General features: G+C 39.1%; 1 protein-coding gene across 2 annotated transcripts in view; it reads right to left on the bottom strand.

The window, feature by feature from the left end:
* NPR3 (natriuretic peptide receptor 3) overlaps positions 1–18226 on the bottom strand; it is an 87310-nt gene extending 69084 nt beyond the window's left edge. For both annotated transcript variants that reach the window (XM_036740999.1, XM_036740998.1), the window contains exons 1-2: positions 17415–18226; positions 10126–10248 (exon numbers count right to left, since the gene is read on the bottom strand). In XM_036740999.1, coding sequence (XP_036596894.1) covers positions 10126–10248; positions 17415–18165 — 874 coding nt within the window. In that variant the 5' untranslated portion in view covers positions 18166–18226. The remainder of the gene's footprint in view (positions 1–10125; positions 10249–17414) is intronic.
* Between the last annotated feature and the right edge of the window lie 3162 nt (positions 18227–21388).

Here is a 21388-nt window from a genome sequence, read left to right on the forward strand (position 1 = left end):
CCTTGGTTGCATTGGCTTTGTTTGTGCAAAAACTTTTCAATTTAATGTAATTAAAATTATCCATTTTGCATTTAATAATGTTCTCTATCTCTTGGTCTTGTCCTTCATTTTTGAAGAGGACCAATGACATCAAGAGGGTGATGTCTTTACTTGCAAATGAACTGAATTTAAGTGAGGCAGGGCTGTGGAAAGTCATCAGCCTCACTCTCTCCTCCAAAGACATAGGAGTCCAGTGGCAAGATAGAGGTCAAGACAACTAGAGATGACACCGGATGCAGAGAGACCAGAACATGGCCTTTATAACCTAAGTTACTTTCCAGGTCTCAGTTGGTCTAAGGGAATGCCCATTCAGTATTTAAAGGCTAGGTATTGAGGCAAGAGATGGCCTAGTTTGCCTTCACAAAAGAATCAAGCTTTCTAATTGGTCTTTCTGCCTCAGGTGTCTGCACTCTACTTCATCTTCCACATAGCTACCAAAGGCATTTTCTTAAAGAAAGTTATGATCATGTCATGCTGCTACTTAAACTCTGAGGGCTCCCCTTTTAAGAGTAAATATTAACTCCTCTGTTTGGCATTTAAGATGCCACACAATCCGACCCCAACTTACCTTTCTAATCTTATATTGCTTTCTTTCATGAACTTACTTCATGACCCAATCAAATTGTCTTTCCTACCAATGCTCATACAAAGCATTCTCCACACCTTTGTAGTAGCTATCCTCCATTTTGGAAATGTACTTTCTTCTCACCTCTGTCTCTCAAAATCCCTAATTTCCATGGAGTCAAGATGGCAGAGAGAATCCAGGAAGTTGCCTGAGCTCTCCTCAGTTTCCCTCAGAAATAACATTAGATCAAGGTCAGCAAGCCAGTGGCACAGGAGGCCAGCTGTGAGACCTCTAGCCCCAGCACAGAAGGCAAATTGCCAGCCCAGAACCCAGGTAACAACAGGCACAACTAGGCCAGGCCACCTCAGTGCAGCAAGCAAGCCATCAGCACCTGAGGCCCCAGGCCACAAAGTCAGTGCCCAGGCCCCTGGCTCCCAGCACGAAAAACTTGGAATGGTGTCCCCTGTGCCTCAGAAGCAGAGCTCAACTTTAAAAGGCACAAAATAGGCTAAAAAATGAACAAGAAACAAAAAAGAGCCTTGATCATATGGTGACAGGGAAAATCAAAACACAAACTGAGAAGAGGACAACATTGTCAAAATGCCTACATGTGAAGCCTCAAAGGGGAATATGAATTGGTCTCAAACCCAAATAGCCTTCTTAGAAGAGCCCATAAGATATTTTAAAAGTCAAATAAGAGAGGTAAAAGAAAACTTGGGAAAAGAAATGAGAGGTATACAAGAAAGAATCAACAGTTTGGAAAAGGAAGGACAAAAATTGACTGAAGAAAACAATTCTTTAAAAACATACAGTTGGCCAAATGGAAAAGGAAGTACAAAAGCTAACTGAAGAAAATAATTCCTTAAAAATTAGAGTTTGGCAAGTGGAAGCTAATGACTTGTAATGGCAAGCTAAGTGGGACTTTTTGCTGTTTTTTCTTTTGGAATGCTTCTCAGCACTAAGATAATCAAGTGCCTTTGTTTGAATCTTGCCTTTGTTTGAACCAAGAGTCTTTGGTTGAATCAAGAGTCCTTGATTGGAAACAGTATATATACTCTAAGGTTAGCATTTTGCTTTGGGGCTCACTCATTGGAAGAGTGTTCGTGTGATTTGACCAGATGAGACTCTGTTAAGTAGCCCCCCTCCCCACCCCCACCCCCGCCCCAGCTTTGAAAACCCAGATGTTGGTGCTTCTCTCTCTCTTTCTGGTAACTATGTATGTATTGCTATGGTCAGACAGTTAGAAGCCTGTCTGTTGATTTATGTTATTTTCTCTGTTTGTAATTTCTATTTCTATTTGCTCTGAAGTTCAGGGTGCTGACTTTTTCCCCTGAACTAAGTGAATGATATATGTAGGTTTAATTAAAGTAAGATTGTTAACCCCTTAAAGTTGCTTTCCTTTAGAAAAGCAGATCAAACAACGTGTTCTAGTAGCCCACCTGTGTGCTGGTGTTCTTGGCCTTACACCTCCACAGTAGCTGCAAGTCACATTGTTGTTACATGACTCTATAAGACATCAAGAATGAGTGAAACAAAATCAAAAGAATGAAAAAATAGAAGAAAATGTAAAATACCTCAGTGGAAAAACAACTGACCTGGAAAATAGATCCAGGAGAAATAATTCAAGAATAAATGGACTACCTGAAAGCCATGATCAAAAAAAGAGTCTGGACAGTATCTTTCAAGAAATCAATAAGGAAAGCTGTTCTGATATCCAAGAATCAGAGGGTGAAATAGTCATTGAAAGAATCTACCAATCACCTCCTGAAAGAGATCCCAAAATAAAAACTCCCAGGAATATTGTAGCCAAATTCCAGAATTCCCAGGTCAAGGAGAAAATGCTGCAAGTAGCCAGAAAGAAACAATTCAAATATCAAGGGGCCACAGTTAGGACTACACAGGACTTAGCAGCTTCTACATTAAAACACTGGAGGGCTTAGAATATAATATTCTGGAAGGCAAAGCACTTTGGATTACAACCAACAAAACTGAACACAATCTTTAAGGGGAAAAGAAGGATATTCAATGAAATAGGGGACTTTCAAACTTTCCTGACAAAAAGACCAGGGCTGAATAGAAAATCTGATCATCAAATAATAAAATCAAGAGAAACATAAAAAGGTAAGGAGGAAAGAACAAAACAATGTTATTCAATAAGGTTAAACTGTTTACATCCCTACATGGGAAGTTGGTACTAGTAACTCTTGAGAACTGTATCTTTATTAGGGCAGTTAGAAAGGATATACATAGACAGAGGGTGTGGGTATAAGTTGACTTTGATATAATGATTAAAAAAAATTAAGGTGTGAATAAAAGGATTGTACTTGGAAAGAGGAAAGGGGAGGCAGAATAGGGTAAATTACATCACACAAAGAAGCACAAAAGACCTATTACAGTAGAGGGGAAAAGTGAGGCTTGAGGGGTGAGCCTTGTTTGAACCTTAATCTCATCAGATTCAGCTCAAAGAGGGAATAACACACACACTCAGTAGGGTATAGAAGTTTATCTTACCCTATAGGGAAGTAGGAGGGAAAAGGGGAAAGCAAAGGGACAGGGGTTGACAAAGGGAGGGCAGATTGAGGGAGGCAGTGGTCAGGAGCAAAAAAAAAAAAAGGGACAAGGTGAAAGGAGAGAGAAAAGTATAAACAGGAAAATAGGATGGAGGGAAATAGAGAGTCATCATAATTGTGAATGTGAATGGGATGAACTCTCCCACAAAACAGAAGCAGATAGCAGAGTGGATTAAAATCCAGAATCCTGCAATATGATGTTTACAAGAAACACATTTGAAGTGGAGAAATACACAAATAGTTAAGGTAAAAAGTTGGAGCAGAATATATTATGCTTCAGCTGAAGTTAAAAAAGAAAGCAGGAGTAGCAATCCTGATCTCAGATAAAGCAAAGGAAAAGAGATCTAATTAAAAGGGATATGGCAGGAAATTACATCTTGCTAAAAGGCAGCATAGACAATGAAGTAATATCAATACTAAACATATATGCAACAAGTGGCATAGCATCCAGATTCTTAGAGGAGAAGTTAAGTGAGTTACAGGAAGAAACAGACATCAAAATTATACTAGTGGGGGACCTCAACCCCCACTCAGAAGTAGATAAATCTAACCACAAAATAAAAAGGAAGTTAAGGTGGTGAATAGAATTTTAGAAAAATTAGATATGATACACCTCTGAAAAAAACTGATTGGGAATAGAAAGGAATATACCTTTTTCTCAGTGGTATATGACACCTACATCTACAAAATATGACCATGTATTAGGCCACAAAAACCTCACAATCCAATGCAGAAAGGCAGAAATATTAAATGAATCTTTTCAGATCATGATGCAATAAAAGTTATGTGTAACAAAGGGCCATGGAAAGATGGACTAATTGGAAGTAATTGGAAACTCAATAATCTAATCCTAAAAAATGAGTGGGTCAAACAACAAATCATAAAAATAACCTATAATTTCATCAAAGAGAATGACAATAATGAGACAACATATCAAAATTTGGGGGATGCAGCCAAAGTAGTACTTAGGGAAAATTTTATATCTCTAAGTGCTTACATGAATAAAATAGAGAAGGAGATCATCAATAAATTGGGCATGCAACTAAAAGAGCTAGAAAAAGAATAAATTTTAAATTCCCAGTTAAATACCAAATTAGAAATTCTGAAAATCAAAGGAGAGATTAATAAAACTGAAAGTAGGAAAACTATTGAACTAATAAATAAAACTAAGAGCTGGTTTTATGAAAAAAACAATAAAATGGACAAAACTTTGGTTCATTTGATTAAAATAAGAAAGAAGAAAACCAAATTACCAGTATCAAAAATGAAAAGAGTAAATTCACCACTAATGAAGAGGAGATTAAAGCAATAATTTGGAGCTATTTTGCCCAACAGTATGCCAAAAAGTGTGATGATCTAAGTGAAATGGATGAATATTTGCAAAAATATAAATTGCCCATATTAACAGAAGAGGAAACAAAATACTTAATCCCATTTTAGAAAAAGAAATTGAACAAGCCATCAATGAACTCTCAAAGAAAAAAATCTCCAGGGCCAGATGGATTTACAAGTAATTTCTACAAAACATTTAAAAAACAATTAATTCCAATACTATGTAAACTATTTGGAAAAATAGGCGAAGAAGTCCTACCAAATTCTATTTATGACATAAATATAAGCAAAGAGATTACAACAATTTATCATGAGGATAATATACTATGACAAGTTGGGATTTATGCGAGGAATGTTGGGCTGGTTCAATGTTAGGAAAACTATCAGCATAATTGACCATATTGATAACAAAACTAACAGAAATCAATATGATTATCTCAATAGATGTAGAAAAATCTTTTGCAGGGCAGCTAGGTGACACAGTGAGTACAGCACCAGCCCTGGAGTCAGGAGGACCTGAGTTTAAATCCAGCCTCAGACACCTGACACACTTACTAGCTGTGTGACCTAGGGCAAGTCACTTAACCCCAATTGCCCTGCCTTCCCCCCTGCAAAAGAAAAAAGAAAAAGGTTTTGCCAAAATACAGCACCCACTCCTATTAAAAACACTAGAGAGCATAGGAATAAATGGAGTTTTGTTTAATATGATAAGTAGTTTCTTTAAAGCCATCAGCAAGCATTATATGTAATGAGGATAGGATCAGGGTGAAAAGGATGTCCACCACTATCATTCAATATTGTATTAGAAATGTTAGCTTTAACAATGAGAGAAGAAAAAGAAATTGAGGGAATTAGAATAGGCAATGGGGGAAACAAACCTATCACTCTTTGTAGATGATAAGATGGTATAAGATGGTATACTTAAAGAATCCTACAGAATCAACTAAAAACTACTTGAAACAATTAACAACTTTAGCAAAGTTGCAGGATATAAAATAAACCCATGTAAATCATCATTATTTCTATGTATTACCAACAAAACCCAGGAGCAAGAGATAGAAAGAGAAAGTCCATTTAAAATAACTGTAGACAATATAAAATATTTGGGATTCTACTTGCCAAGAAAAACTCAGGAACTATATGAACACAATTACAAAAACACTTTTCACACAAATAAAGTCAGATCTAAACAACTAGAAAAATATCAATTGCTCATGGTAGCCAAGCTAATATAATAAGAATGACAATTCTACCTAAATTAATTTACTTCTTCAGTACCATACCAATCAAACTACCAATTTATTTTACAGAGCTAGAAAAAAATAATTAAAAAATTCATCTGGAAGAACAAAAGGTCAAGAATATGAGGGAATTAATGAAAAATGCAAAGGAAGATGGACTAGACACACCAGCTCTAAAACTATATTATAAAGCATTAATCATCAAAACTATTTGGTACTGGCTAAGAAATAGAATGGTGGATCAGTGGAATGGGTTAGGACAGTGGTGAGGAACCTGTGGCCTCGAGGTCACATGTAGCCCTCTAGATCCTCAGTTCAGCACTTAAACTGAATCCACACTTCACAGAACAAATATACTTATTAAGTTTATCTGTCAGATCTATGGGTAAGGGAAGAATTAGAACAACAAAGAGATAGAGAACCTTATGCAAAATGGATAATATAGATTACATTAAATTTAAAAGTTTTTGCACAAAAAAACCAATGCAACTAAGATTTAGGAGGAAGCAGAAAGCTGAGAGAAACAATTTTTTACAGCCAATGTTTCTGATAAGCTTCATTTCTAACATATATAGAGAACTGAGTCAAATTTATAAGAATACAAGTCAGTTTCCAATTGATACATGGTCAAAGGATAGAACAGACAGTTTTCAGATGAAGAAGTTAAAGCTATCTACAGTCATATGAAAATACTCTAAATCACTAATGATTAAGAGAAATGCACATTAAAACAACTCTGAGGTATCACCTCACACCTATTAGAGTGGCTAAAATGACAAATAGGAAAATGATAAATGCTGGAGAAGATGTGGGGAAACTGGAACATAAATGCATTGCTGGTGGAGTACTGAACTAATCCAACCATTCTGGAGAACAATTTGGAACTATGCCCAAAGGGCTATCAAATTATGCATACCCTTTGACCCAGTAATACCACTACTAGGTCTGTATTCCAAAGAGAACATAAAAAAGGGAAAGGACCCACATACACAAAAATATTTATAGCATCTCTCCTTGTGGTGGCAAAGAACTGGAAATTGAGAGGATGCCATCAATTGGGGAACAGCTGAACAAGTTGTAGTATATGAATGTAATGGAATACTATTGTGCTATAAGAAATGATGAGTAGGCAGATTTCAGAAAAAACATAGAAAGACTTACATGAACTGATGCTGGGGTAAAATAAGCAGAACAAGGAGAACATTGTACACAGTAACAACAATACTGTGCAAGGATCAACTATGATAGACTTAACTCTTCTCATCAATACAATGATTCTAAGACAATTCTAAAAAGTCATGATGGAAAATGCTATCCACATCCAGAGAAAGAGCTATAGAGTCTGAATGCAGATCGAAGTATACTATTTTCAGTTTTTTTGTTCTTTCTTTCTTGTGGTTTTTCCATTTTGTTCCTATTCTTCTTTCACAACATGACTTAATATGGAAATATTTTTAATATGTTTAATATGATGTACATGTATAACCTATATCAGATTGCTTGCTGTCTTGGGAAGGAAAGAGGAAAGGGAAGGAAGGAGAAAAAAATTTGAAACTCAAAATCTTATAAAAGTAAATGCTGAAAACTCTCTTTACATGTAATTAGAAAAAATAAAACACTATTAAGTGGGAGGAAAAAAAGAGAAGGAAGGGAAGAGAGTATAGCTAGTACTAGGATTTCTCTCTTTTTAGACTGTGAACTCCTTGAAAGCAGGAACTGTCTTTTGACTTTCTTTGTATCCTTAGTACTTAGCACAGTGCCCAACACTTAATAGATGCTTAATAAATGCTTGACTGGTGCTTAATAAAAAAAATCCTTAATTTCTTTTAAGACTCAGTTCATAACTTTTGACATGAAACCTTTCTTGATCACTTCCAACTGGTAGTGTCCTCCCTTGTCTTCAAATCACCTTGTATTTTTTTTTTAGAAACCCTTATGTGTATATGTTATCACCCTTTATAGAAAGCATGATCCTTGAGGTCAAGGACTGTTTCACTGTTGTCTTTGTATTCCTTGTGTATAGCACAGTGCCTGACATATAGTAGGTGCTTAAAAATGCTGGCTGATTGATTAAGTTCTAGATTCTATAGTCCTATAACCTACCTAATGACTAGTAATGATGACCATTGGCTATGCCCCTAACATTAGAAAAAAAATCAATTTCAAATAAATATTAATTTACAGAGGTTCTTTTACTGATAGAGAAAATGATTATACCTATTTCATGGCTACATATTTTTTTCCACTCAAGCAGAAACTTTCAGAACTGTCCCTTTAAAGACTCTTACAGTGATTTTGATCTAAATTAATTTAGCCTCTCCATATACTTTTGCATTGCCCACCTTGTTTTTGCCTATCTTCTAATCACAGTGTTCCAATTGTCTTGGGATGTACTAAAGGTGAATGACAAGATCCCAAGAGTCTTTAAACTATTCAAAAAATTTAGTATATCAACCCCAAGAAAACAAGGGAAAAGGAAGGATTATAAAAAATTCGAATTTCTTGGTTCAGACGTCTAGAAGCAAAATTCAGTCTTCAGGCTAAATTACATGTAAAATAATCTCCCTTTTAGATAATTAAATGTTATGATCAACTTAAACATAAGAGACTGATCATGATAAGAGCAAAAAGCTTTTTGCAAAAAAAATGACAATATTTTAATAACTGAGCCAACAATTTTGAAAATTAAAATGATAAATTGAAGAAAAAGAGCCCAAATGAAAAATAATTAGGAAGGTACTACAAAAAAATTACTTGAGCTACAGGCTTTACAGTCTGCAAAATAGAAATTGTGTATTGAATTTCTAGATTGGTAAAACATGGTACCTTCCATATGCCTCCAATTTTTTTAATCTATTACTAACAATATTTTCATAATACACTCACTAAAGTTCTATTCTGATTCCCTATCATGTTCTATCAAATTGGAAGCATCCAATGACAGGCAATTTGGCAGACTGCATGCCTGTTGTCTGGGGAACGGCCAAGGAAAATTCAGAAAGACTCATCATCAAGCTGACCACAGGGTGATGAATTTTTCAGAACTCTTCAAAAATCATCTACTAAATTCTAGAAGCATTGCATTTTAAGAAACCAAGCTGTAGCATTTGAGGACACAGAATGGGATGACCCACTAGGGTTCCTCCTTCAGCTTGGAGGGCCAAAGGCACTGGATTTGGAATGAGAGGATCTGTTTAACTCTCACCTCTAAAATTATCCCTTTCACATTACAAGTGTTAGGGGTGCAGCGCCCTATGATCTGAAAAATCCACATAAAATTGTTTGGCCCTTTCTTCATACCAGAGAAGAAGTCTGAATTTTTTCTTTTTCTTTTACAGGGTGCTTCCAGTACTGTATTGTAAAATTTGAGTTAAGTATTTGGTCACAGGCTATATTATACAATACTATATATGTGCGTGTGCGTATATATGTGTACATATATACACACATATGTGTGTGCCTGTATGTATGTTTATATATGTATGTATATGTATGTGTGTATATATATGTTTATATATGTATGTATATGTATGTGTATATATGTGTGTATATATACGTATATATATACACGAAAATGTATTTCTGAGTTTCTGTGTCATCTGCAGCTTCCACAAAACTCCCCCAAAATTCCCATTTAATTTTTTTTGCTGACCTGTGATATATCAAAACTGTGATGAGGAAAATCGATATGTGGAAGGGATAACTGTATCACTGTGTGTCCAGATATCCTTTAATCTCTCTGAACCTAGTTCATGCATCAAACTGGGAGAAGGCTGGAAATCATGGGCCCTTTTACCTGTAAATCCCACAAGCTATATTGTTCTATTAATTTCTAGATCATTTCTAGCACCTTTTCCCCTTCCTTTAAGGATTCTATGAACTTTTGGGGGATCAGTTTTAAAATGCTTAACACCTACATTCTATTTTATCTTTTTGCTCACATTGAATTTTTTGCAAATGGAAACTTAAAATGCTACATTCATGGTTACATCTTTTTTTTCACTCAAGGCAGAAACTTTCAAAACTGTCTCTTTAAAGACTCATACAGTGACTTTGGTCGAAATTAATTTAGCCTCTCCATATATCTTTGCATTGCCCACCTAGAATACATCTCTTTTTTTGCCTATCTTCTCATCACAAATAGTGTTCCAATTGTCTTGAGATGTACCAAAGGTGAAAGTAACAAGATCCCAAGAGTCTTTAAACTATTCAAAAATTTATGATATCAACCCCAAGAAAACAAAGTAAAAAGAAGGACCAAATAAATTCTGGAATATAGTTATAGCCTTAAAAACCACAAAGTGACTATATTAAAATCACAATTACAAAGAAAAATTCAACATACTGCTCAAAAAAGGTGAACAAAAAACAGAATTACCATATGAAGAGCTGTTGAAGAGTTCAATATTGAAGAAAGCATAGTCCCCCTTGGTCATTCCTTGCCGGTGAGCAGCTAACATGATGTTCCGGACGGTATTGCTATTGGCGCACATGATCACAACTGATGAGGAAAAATGAAAAACCTTAATAAGAAGTTGTCCCTGAAAATATTAAGAACTGATAGATTTACCTAATATTACTCAGTGGAGGAAAAGTTACATATTAATAAAATAATACAAATATCTTAACAATAAGAACAATAAATTAAGTGTATCTTCATTATCTGAGTTATAAAAATATTTTCTGAAAAATTAAACATTTTCCAAAGAAAAAAATAAAAGCATTCAGTTTATCTCACAGCTTGGATGTGAAAACATTATTTTGCGACTCCTTTAAAATATACACTAGGTGTTTTACTGCATATTGGATCTGTTAACTGAGACTCACTTTGGGCTCACACTTTTACATTTAAAAGACAATATCTAAGTATTTCCAGAATACTGTGGCCAGCTACAGAAGAGCAACATAAGTTAAAGCCAGGCAGGGTGGTGGGTGAAAATAGCACTGGTCTTATAGTCAGGAGATGTGGGTCCGTTACTGGCCCTGATGCTAAGTGATTAGGGACAATTCATTTAAGCACTCTCAGGTTCAGCTTCCTTATATGTAAAGTGGTGATAATAATATTTGAACTTTCTACCTCACAAGCCTGCTGTAAGAAGGGCTTGCTAGTAAAGCTTAAAAAGCTATGTAAATATTAGTAGTCAGGATTTTTTTTCTAAGTAAAGTGGCAATTTGATCAGTCAGTGTTTGTTTGACCAGTATTGATAGGTGAGTTAAGTAATAGACAAATCTCTACTTTTGTTTGCCCTGGATAAATCATTTAATGTTCCACAGTATTCCCTAAAGTAAGCAAAAAACTTTCTAGAGCTATCTGTCATGAGGGATGCCAACAATAAGAGGAGTGTGTATCTCTTTTAATATCATGGGCACCAAAAGATGCAAAACAAACTCGAAACTTACTGTGCAAAATCCTGCCTCAGCAGTTGTAGGGCGAGTTAAGCTGACTGATATTTACTTTATCATACATGTGAGCTCAATGTGTTATGGCACCAAGTTTGACACTTGTTATTACAAAGGGACTAAAATTCTTAAAGGGATACGCTATGGAATTGTATTTGTGATGACTATGAGATATGACTAATACATCCACTTAGAATGAAGGACTACATGTCATAATAACCTTATTAAGGAGTTTTACAACTCCAACTCACTCTTTGTCATTCATGTTATTTAGACCCCTTATTTCAGATCTTCCTCTCATCGATCCACTTATGGAAGGGGAGAGAGTATAACACAAGCCAGTGCATTTCTTTCTTTTTTGGTAGCAGTTAGAAATTAGAGGGAAGAGTTAGTCGAGAAGGCTGAAACTACTGACTTAGACAGGAATTTTAGATTTCACTTGGCTTCCTTTCCCCCTTCAGCATAAAAAAGAAAAAGAATTGGTTGTCAAAAGTTATCTCATAAACTCTATGTTCTGAGAAAAATTCATATTAAATTTCAATAAATAGGCTTTAGATTTGCCTTAGAGGAAACATTTAAAGAATGAAACACTGAAACTTGAGCACTGAGGAAAGTTGAGGAATCTCCTTCCCAGGAGACTTTTTATGGTGCTAATAATTCTCTTGCATAGTTTCCACATAGGAATGCTAAGAAGTGCCAGGTTGGAGACTTCTTGTGGTCCTGTATAGCCCTCAGTGAACACAGACATTTTTTTTCCTTCCAATTATGCCACCCATTAATTTACTGAAATGTATTTTTGATAAAATATTATTAATTAATAATAAGACTGAGTCTGTATGTCTGAGATCCTGTCCTCTGATACTTTTGCATCTTACATGGCTTTTTAGCTATAGTCAACTCCTACTCATTATACTCTATTCTCCTATGCTGAAGAGCTTCCATGTGTTCCTCCATTTCCCCTCTTCCCACACCCTCTTTTGAAAAAAGCCTGTATGGCTTGCAGTTCCAACACTTTTCCACAACCATGTGGAGAGTAGCACAGAAAAGGGCCATAAGTTGGTACACACTACTGAGCCCTTAAGAGAAAGTCAGATGGTATATGTAGCTGATGTGGTAGCAAAACAGTAATGTGTAGATGAGTGGTGCAGCTTCTATTTAGGGAGGAAAGAGAATGGGTGGCAACTGATATTTTCACCCATGCATAACCTGAAGAGAACTGCACATCCTTCAAAGGTTTTACTGAGTTTAATTTCAGCACATCGACAACCTTTTGGGCTACTACACTGATGTTCTGCAGCTTCTTCAACATTATTCGCATGTAAACATGTATTGCATATATATCGTGTTTGTCCTTCATTTTTGAAGACGACCATGACATCAGGGAAATGAGGACATGACTTGCAGTTGACTTTGATTTGAGTGAGGGACGGCTGCTCAAGGTCACCAGCCTCACTACATAAACATACACTTGAATGAATCGCACAACTGTATAAGATGAATATGTAGATTATACTTGATAAAAAGAAAATAGCTTAGGGTTGTTTCTATCCCCCAAAAGGCATATTATTTGCAAACTAAATAGAAAATACTGTGCTTTGTACAGACTAATAGTAGGTCTTCAAGTATGTTAGTATTTTTTGCTTGTTCAGAAAGTACTGTGTTCTCCAAAGGCTTTTGGAACATACTTCACTCAGCCAGTGTACGAATAGCTCTTTGTTTCAGCTGTGATACATATTAGTTAATTTGTACTTATCTTGAGTCCTTTACTTGGAAACACTGCTGACCAACCAATGGATACTTTATCTCAGATTGTTTAATGAAGAAATCATGTATCTGCTTCTTTGAATTCTAATTAATTATATATGTCTAATCATGAATTACACAGATTAATCCCCTCATGATTAACTAAACCAGCAATATTCAGTTCTAGGGTGGTATAGCTGACTAACTCAAGGAGACTAACTCTACAATTAGGTCTTACTAGGCGTACCTTTAAAAAAAAACCCTTGAATTTCCTTTGCTCAGATTGATTTGCTTATCTACTTTCCAGGCTTACTTCATATCATTCACCTTTGCAGACAAGATAAGTCACTTATTCTCAAAATCTGGCATCCTATGTATTGCCTCCATGCCTCCAAACAGGGTCCCTAAGTATCAAATGAATTCCCTCTTCACTTCTGCCTATTATGATCTGCACTTTTTATTCAATGTTCAGTCTGACATGTCCTCTTAGAGCAAACCTTTCCTAATCCCCCCAGGTTTTAGTGCTCTTGGTCCTCAAATTATCTTCTGCCACTGAAAGTCTCTCCGGGCAAAGAACTGTTTTTTCTTTAGGCTTTGTAAGCCCAGAGCCTAAAAAAAAGTATCTTGTATAAAGTAAAAATGTAATAAATGCTTGCTGAATAGAATAAAATGTCTAAAATAAATTTATCACACAAAACCCATTCATTCTTTATATGTCATAAAATATAGGGGTGTAGAAGCACAGTAGTTTTGATCCATTTTTTTACTGAATATTTAGAGCAATAACTCACACTTTGAAGGTTTGAAAAGTGCTTTCCTTATAACAGTCTTATGAGTTACATGGTATATTATCCCCATTTGAAAGATGATGAATTTGAGCTTTGAAAGTAACAGGGACTTGACCAGAAATGCAGAGCTTGTATGTGTCCCAGATGGGCTTAAAAACCAGATGCCCTGAGTAGTAGGAGGAGAGTCTGACTCCAGATACATGGCTCTCCCCAACATGCTTCTCAGCAGCTTTTTGAGGGAGTCAGTTTTAATTTGTCTATTATGTAACTACCAATATTTTTTTTAAAAAATTGTTTGAATGTTTATGTCTTCAGTTAATTTTCTGCATTGCCTTAAGGAGTAAGACAGAGTTCACTTTATTTCTTGTCTCAGGTTATAAGCTTCTAATGGGGATAACCAGTGGGTTTGTGGTTCTCTTCGTATAGTGCCATATATATGAGGCCATATGCAATTTGTTTTGTTTTGTTTATGTGAAGAAGTCTGTCAACTAGCGTACCTTGAGAGTTATTGCCAAAAACATGTTTTGAAAATAAATTGATATCACAAACAGTAGTCAAGCTGCTATGGAGAGTTAAGCTGCCTCTGACTCTAGCTATGTGGCATTGTCCAAATCGCTACCTCTCTGAGCCTCAGTTTCCTCATCTTTAAAATGGAAGTAAAGCCTTTAAAGACCTAAAGATTTAAAAGGTGATATACTGTTTGCTAACCTTAAACATCATATGTTCAACTAATGTTATTATTATAGAAAACACTTAAAAGATGCTACGAAAATCTGAAAATGAATTGCCCTTAAGAGTTTAGTAGTACTTCCTCTGTATATATAGACTTTTCTTTGAAAACAAATAAATAGTTCAATCCGCCAATCTACAAAACTTTATTAAGCACCTACTATGTGCCAGGCACAAAGCCTATGTTTCTGTTCAACCCTTTTGGGAGGGAGCACAGGGAGGGAAGAAGCACATCGAAAAGAGGACACGTGTGTGTGTGTGTGCGCGTGTGCGCGCGTGTGTGTGTGTTTTAATGGCTTTTTTTTTCTTCTGGGTTCCAAAATCCCTGAGCTGCAGCTACAGGTAGGAACTTGTTCAAAAAAAAAATATGTATGACTTTAAATCCCCCCCGTTTTTTTCCTTTCATGAACTCACCCACAATCATCAGGTATGTTATCCCCACCTTTAAATACACATTTTTATATTCGAATCTTAAACAATAAACTACATTACACATTTTTCCTCTTATAGCGAGAAGACCCAAGCGGAAAAATTAAAAAATTAAGGATGGGGGATTCCCTTTCAATGTGCCAGTGAGCGTACTGATATCTTCTTTTATTCTGCCTATCACTGCTTTCCCCCAGCCTTCTGAAACACTTGACTAAAACTCTAAACTTCAGCTGCCCCCGAGCCACAGCGAGCCAGAGCAAAGAGCCTGGAGAGAAGAGGAGAGGTGGGGAGATAGTCCTTCCTACCTGAATTTAAAAGTGGAAGCTATACTACTCAGATGGAATTGGAAATGTTCCATAGAGATTCCCATTCCCCAACCCCCCAATAGGCCCTGCTGGGGCATCCAAAGCCCACCTTTGTATGGCAAAAAAATCATGCCTATTTAGAGAATCTGAGGTAAACTTGGGCAACAGCCCAGAGGGAGTCAGCATTGCCAGCTACTGACATCCACGCAGTCAGACGCACGCATGTGTCCCTTCCCTGCCCTCTCTAGTGTTCAGCCTGGCGCCGCTAACAGTAGTCAGGCGGCGAGGGAAGAGTTACACTTAGGCTGATGCTCACAGCTCACAGCTCACAGCTCACAGCTCACAGCTCACTAAATGTAGGTTTCGTATTTATTCCCACAGCCCTCTACTGCCCGTCCTGACACTGGGGCTACAAGCAGCTATAGGAGAGATCTGCGCTGTTTGGGTGGGGAAGAGATGGGGAGGGGTTTATTTTCACGTCCTGGGTGTGGCCGGTAGGAAATGTGTCGTAAGCAGTTCGATCTGAAAGCCTCTTCCATACCCAACTGGGCAAGAAAAATCCCAACTAATCTGGATAGCCTGAGGTTTGTGCAGACCGAGATGGGGCTGGCCCAAGGTCCTGCTAAATGAGCTAGGGCGCCAACCATGCTCTGTGTATGTGACACATACAATGTAAATGTATGTATTGTACATATACGTGTATGTATTTTAATGGTAAATTGTAAAGGCTTAAGCGTTCACTTAACCCCACGTGCCAATAGCCCGGAGCAGCCCTAGGCAGGCCCTGAACAGATGTGCATGAAAAAGCTTGATTTTGGCCACGTATTTTGCAATCCCAGAACCTCCCCTTCTTGCATCTAGACTGGGGACCTATCTGCCCAGCGCCCTAGATTAAGCTACTAACTGCACCGCTAAGACTGCCGCCTCCGCCTCTAGCAGCCCTCCCACCTGTTCGGGATTCTGGTGACAAAGTGCGGAGGTTGGGCCAGAAACTGCTCCAGGTCACGCGCCCGTGCTGACTTCTCAACCTAAGCTTCTCAAGCCAAGCGCTCAGGTGTGCGGAACCGCCCGTTCCATACCGGTGGTAAATCGGTTTGCCAGCTCACGCACCTTTAGACAGCCTGAACCTCGCGTGTCTCGTTCCCAGGGCTGAGAGTACCAAGATTTCACCACCTACATTCCAGGCACAATGGCGTAAGGGGAGGGCGGAGAGGTGGCTCCGTGTTCGAGAATTAGCTGACGGCATCCCCTTGGCGCATTGCGCCCTTATCCAGATATGGTTAGGCACCCTGCCTGATTTCCCTGGGAAATCTCACTGACTGCCCTGAAATTAGTGGATAGGAAATTGAACCCCCTTCTTTTTTCACTCGCAGCTACCAACTTCACGCAACCCATTTCCTACCGCTTGCCTATTTCGGCATTGTTTTTTTTTTTTAAGAAGCAAATTATTTTTACGATTGGAAACACGTGGGTGCAAGCTTTCAACCTCCGAGTGATTGTCCAGCAAGCATGGGACCTGAAGTTGTCCCTTTTTGGGAGCTCTGGGGATGGAAACACTCACGAATCTAAAGGGGAATGTTGATTGCTGCCAGGACTCAGCTAAGCATTTTGAGTGGAAACCCAGGAAACATATATAAGGAGGGTGGGGGTGGAAGAAGGGAGGAGGACCCAGGAGATGGATGAGGAAAAAATCAATACAATCCAGCTTTTTAAAGGAAATAGAATAGTAACCGGAAGAGTAAGGGAAATGGGACAACACCATGACAAGCATAGTGGGGAAAAGAGTACTTAAAACGGGGCATTAGGAAAGCTAATCAACACTACACAAACTTTAAGTGAGAGGAAGGGAAAGGGGAAAGCCAAGATAAGTCGTGAGGACCAGGACAGGAAAACCCTCTAGTCTCTTCTCTACTCCCCTCCCCAGACCAAGGGAAGGAGAGAGAATAGATTTCCTTCCTATCTCCCTATCTCCTCCTTATCTCCCTACCTCCTCTCTATGCCCTTACACATTCCCTCATCCTCTAAGGAGGTGGGGAGGCTGTTACATGGGCCAGTGGAAAAAGTTCGTCCCAAAGCTACAGTTGCTTGGACTTCTGCAGTTACACTTTGCATTTCTCCATCCCTCTCACCCCTTTCCACATCCCCAACGCCAGGGAAGGTGGGAGAAATTTGGCGTGTCCTTACAATGTTCAGGGAGCAGAACAGAGAGGGTTGGGAGGCGGGATAGGAGAGGGCTAAAAGGTACACTAGATGGGAACATTCCTCTAGCTCACCCCTCTCGCTGGCCTGGATGTAGCGCACGATCTCTTCTGCGTCTATGGCTTTGGTCTCGTCGAAGCTGTAGGCGGATGTGTGCAAACCCTCCTCCTGGAAGACCTCATGGACCCCCTCCAGGGTGAAGTAACAGTTCCGCTCCAGCTTGTCATCACTGTAGATCAGGGCAGCCCGGCTCCACTGTTGATGCCGGAACAAGGCGAGCATCATCTCTCCCATCTTGGCGTAGGCGGGTGCCACACGGGTAAGGTGCGAGAACTCGCTCTCCTTATGCTTGAAGCCAGCGGCAAGAGCTCCAGCAGACAGCATGGGCAGGTCCCAGTGCGACGCCAGCCGGGCCACAGGTGCTGCCGCATATTCGCAGACGGGGCCCAGGATCAAGTCTGGTTTAGACCCCCGGGCCACCGCCACTCGATCAACTAAACTGAAGAGTGCCTGGTTGCCGCAGTGAGAGTCCTGATAATCCACCTGGAAGCTGTAGCCCTGTGGAAGCAGCTGTCGCCTAGTCCCATTTTCCTCCACGCTCCGCAGCGCGTACTCGATGGCAGGCTTGACCCTGGCCAAGGAGAACATGTAAGCATTGTCCTTGGGTAGAAGCACCAGAACCTCGATCTTCTGCGTCTCCTCCACCACAGGGAGCCCGCCGCCTCGGTTTCCGCTGCTGCTCCAGCTGCTGCTGCCGCCGCTTGCCAAGAGCGCCCAGCTGAGCACAGCGCAAGAAGAGAAACTGAGTAACAAAAAGGATGGCATTGCGCTGCAGTGCAACCTCTTCCACTCACCTTAGCCTTTCTTCTTCCCACCACCCTCCTCCTTCTCCCTCTCCCTCTTCCCTTCCCTTTCCTCCCCTTAGTCCCTGCGCCCCCTTGGGTGCCCTAAGAAAACAAAATTCCCCTTCTACCGTCAAGTGACGGAAAAAAAGGGCCCTTCTCTGAAATGTCACCAGTTTTTTTTTTTAAGTTTATATCTATGACCCTGTAATATGTTATGTAGAGATTTCTGTTTCCTCCTATATACTATTTTGCCTAAAGGTGACTTCTTTTTTTGGACGTTGCTGAGTCTGATTTTGAAAGAATGCTTGCAAAAAAAAAAAAAAAGTTAAACTTGTCCAAGTGATTGTAATTGACGGAGCATCTGCCTCTCGTTTGATCTCATTGATTCTCCCTTGTTCCTTGATACATATCCTCTGTTTAAATAGTGTGGTAGCGGACGAGCCTGTTACCACACATGGAGCTGCAAGAACGGGTTTGTATTTCGAGCGGGTAGGGTGGGGGGTTGGCGGGGGGTTGGAGGGGAGCCTCTCATTAGCATTCTTACATCAGGACTCCTCCCCACACCCCTTCCCTCCCTCCTTCTCAACCTTAATCCACCCACCACCCCGACCTTTTTCTTAAAGTTGCAGCACACGTACACACTCATCTCCCCTCAGTTCATACCCATAGTGCACACGCGCCTTTTCTGTCCTCCACCTCGCTCCAAAACACAGCAGCTCAATTCAGGAGCCACCGCTTCAGTCCAAAGGCGACTGACTAAAGATCCTTATACAATAAATTAATTTGCAAATAAACGCAAACGCACCAAGCAAACGTAACAACCAATCAAGATCTCGTCTGACTTTTACTGGCATGGAAATTTCAGGGGTCTCCACCGCAGAGCGCGCGCTCTTCTCTTTCCCCCTCCTTGCCTCTCAGGCAGTGGCACTGAAGGGCGGGGGGGGGGGGGGGGGTGTCTAAGTGCAGAGAAGGAGGTATGTTGCACACTATCTGTCTCTACTATCCAGAGCTCTAGTGAGGCTGAGAGGTCTTTGACACTTAGGTTGAGGCGCCCAAAGAAAAAAGTGTAGTTTCATAGTTCGAAGTCAACTAGACATCTCCAGTGTCCCGGCGTCCACTACATACCTGGGACACAAGCTAGCCAAGCCCAATTGCTGGAAGGCGGTCCGCACCCTACGCTCTGCTGGCAGAAACTTCCGTGCGCCTTTTCCCCACTTACCCTTTTCTTCCATCTATGCCTTCTCTCTGGTCCCTCACTGCGGGAGCGCTTCTCTTTGCATATGTTCTTCCAGAGCAAGCGAAACCGAGGAGCGCTTTCCGAAAGAAGAATTGCTTGGGAGTTGGGGGGGGGGGGGTAAGGGGGGGCGGTGGAAAGCGAAACTTTTTGCATGCAGAGGGCGACTTCCAGTCCGCGATTCTGCTTCTCCACCGGCCGCTGGAAACATGACAAATGTTTGCAAACCTCCCAAAAAACGTCCTCAGGACTTTATGGGCACAAATTGAAAAGTAAGTTCGGGATCTTCCATTCCTCCGCCTTTCCAAAGGAGAGTGCAGCTCTCTGAAGGACAACAAGGTAACAGGTCTGATCTCTTGCAAGTAAAAAGGCAGGAATGAAAAGGATTTCATACAAGTCAGCGGCCTGGCTATCAAGTCAGGAGATCTTTGCTTTTCCACGCATATTCAAACAGAATTCAGCATTCTTATTATTGGTATATGTACGCGTAAAACGTTATTTGTTTGGGTCACACACTTCACTACATCTACGAGACTTCAAAAACATTTAAATTCCACAAATTAGAAAAATACAAACGATCAGAACTTCGTTTGAATTCTTTTACTTAATTTTAAAGAAACTTAAAGCTTTTCCCCCCTATTACTCCCAGGAAAACGCCCTCTTTCGGCAGAAAAATAAATATGGCTGGTAACCTTTGCACCACTGCTCCAGGCTCTGCATTTTTGTCTCCCAGTCTAGAATTCTTGCTTCCGTTTGTATTTATAATTAAGTGCTTCCTGATAACTTCTTTTTTCTCTTGCTTAACTGATAAATCCAACTCTTCATTATGCTAATTGAAAGAATAGAGAATATGTTTAACTGAAGTTAATTGAAATCTAATCTCAGGATCTAACTTCAAGTAATATCTTGTCTCCTACCCCTTTGAAGTCTTTTATTAAAAAAAAAATACTTCAGGGAGGGGAGGGAGGAATAGAATTTGGAACTTAAAACTTTTTTAAAAATGTTTTTAAAAAGTTATTTTAACATGTAATTGGGGGAAAATAAAGTATATTAAAATTTTAAAACTACTTAAAAGTCAGGAAAATAGACTGAACTCTAAAATATTTTAATTTCAGCTAATATTTAATAGCAAGAGAGGCTGCATGGAGTAGTGGCTAAAGAGCTGGCCCTAGAGTCAAGAACATTTGGGTTTAAGCCTTGCCCCTGACACCTTCTAGTTGTGTGATCATGAGCAAGTCAGTTTATAATTTAGTACTCCAGGCAGTTCTGTCAAACTAATTGTAGTTGTTGTCAATTAGTAAAGGTAGAAAGAGTTTCTACAAATGGGAGTTCACTATACAACTGAATGAGTGCCCCTCCTCTTTACGCCCCTCACCCCAAGCATAGGACCAGGACAAAATCCACAACCGATTAAATGGACCATTTTAAGCATGGGATTTTTAAAGGAAATCAACAACTTAGTCCCAGGTTGAATGACTTTCTCATTTGAAACTGAATATCCTACATAATATGAAGTATCCTATTATTCCTTTTATGGCTTTGTAGGGTGAGTACAATCAAAGGCAAAGTAATTCTCCAGAGTTTGTTGTTCCAGACTTAAAGAGAGAGGCCCAGGGTTTAAATGGCATGAGTGAATTGCCTCTCACTTTACAGATGGTCTTCTCAACTTAGCTTGGAGGTCATTGTCAGGGCAGTGTATTTAAGTTTAGTTTAATACCAGAGCTTTCACTAAGAATTGGAACGCCTCATTTTCAGTGTTGTAGCCCATCTGTAAACCTCTAAAGGAACTTAAAAGACAAAAGAAATTAAGGAGAACATTTGCATATTGTACTCCAATAAACTAAATAATGAAACAAGAATACTTTATACTATTCAATTTCCTCTTTTTCAAAACATCCCTCAGAAAATGTTAAAGAAGAGAAATTGGGATTTAGCAATAGTATTTGTCAAATGGAAATTGGCATAAAAT

Source organism: Trichosurus vulpecula, chromosome 1 (assembly GCF_011100635.1).
Source record: "Trichosurus vulpecula isolate mTriVul1 chromosome 1, mTriVul1.pri, whole genome shotgun sequence".
Classification (NCBI taxonomy): domain Eukaryota; kingdom Metazoa; phylum Chordata; class Mammalia; order Diprotodontia; family Phalangeridae; genus Trichosurus; species Trichosurus vulpecula.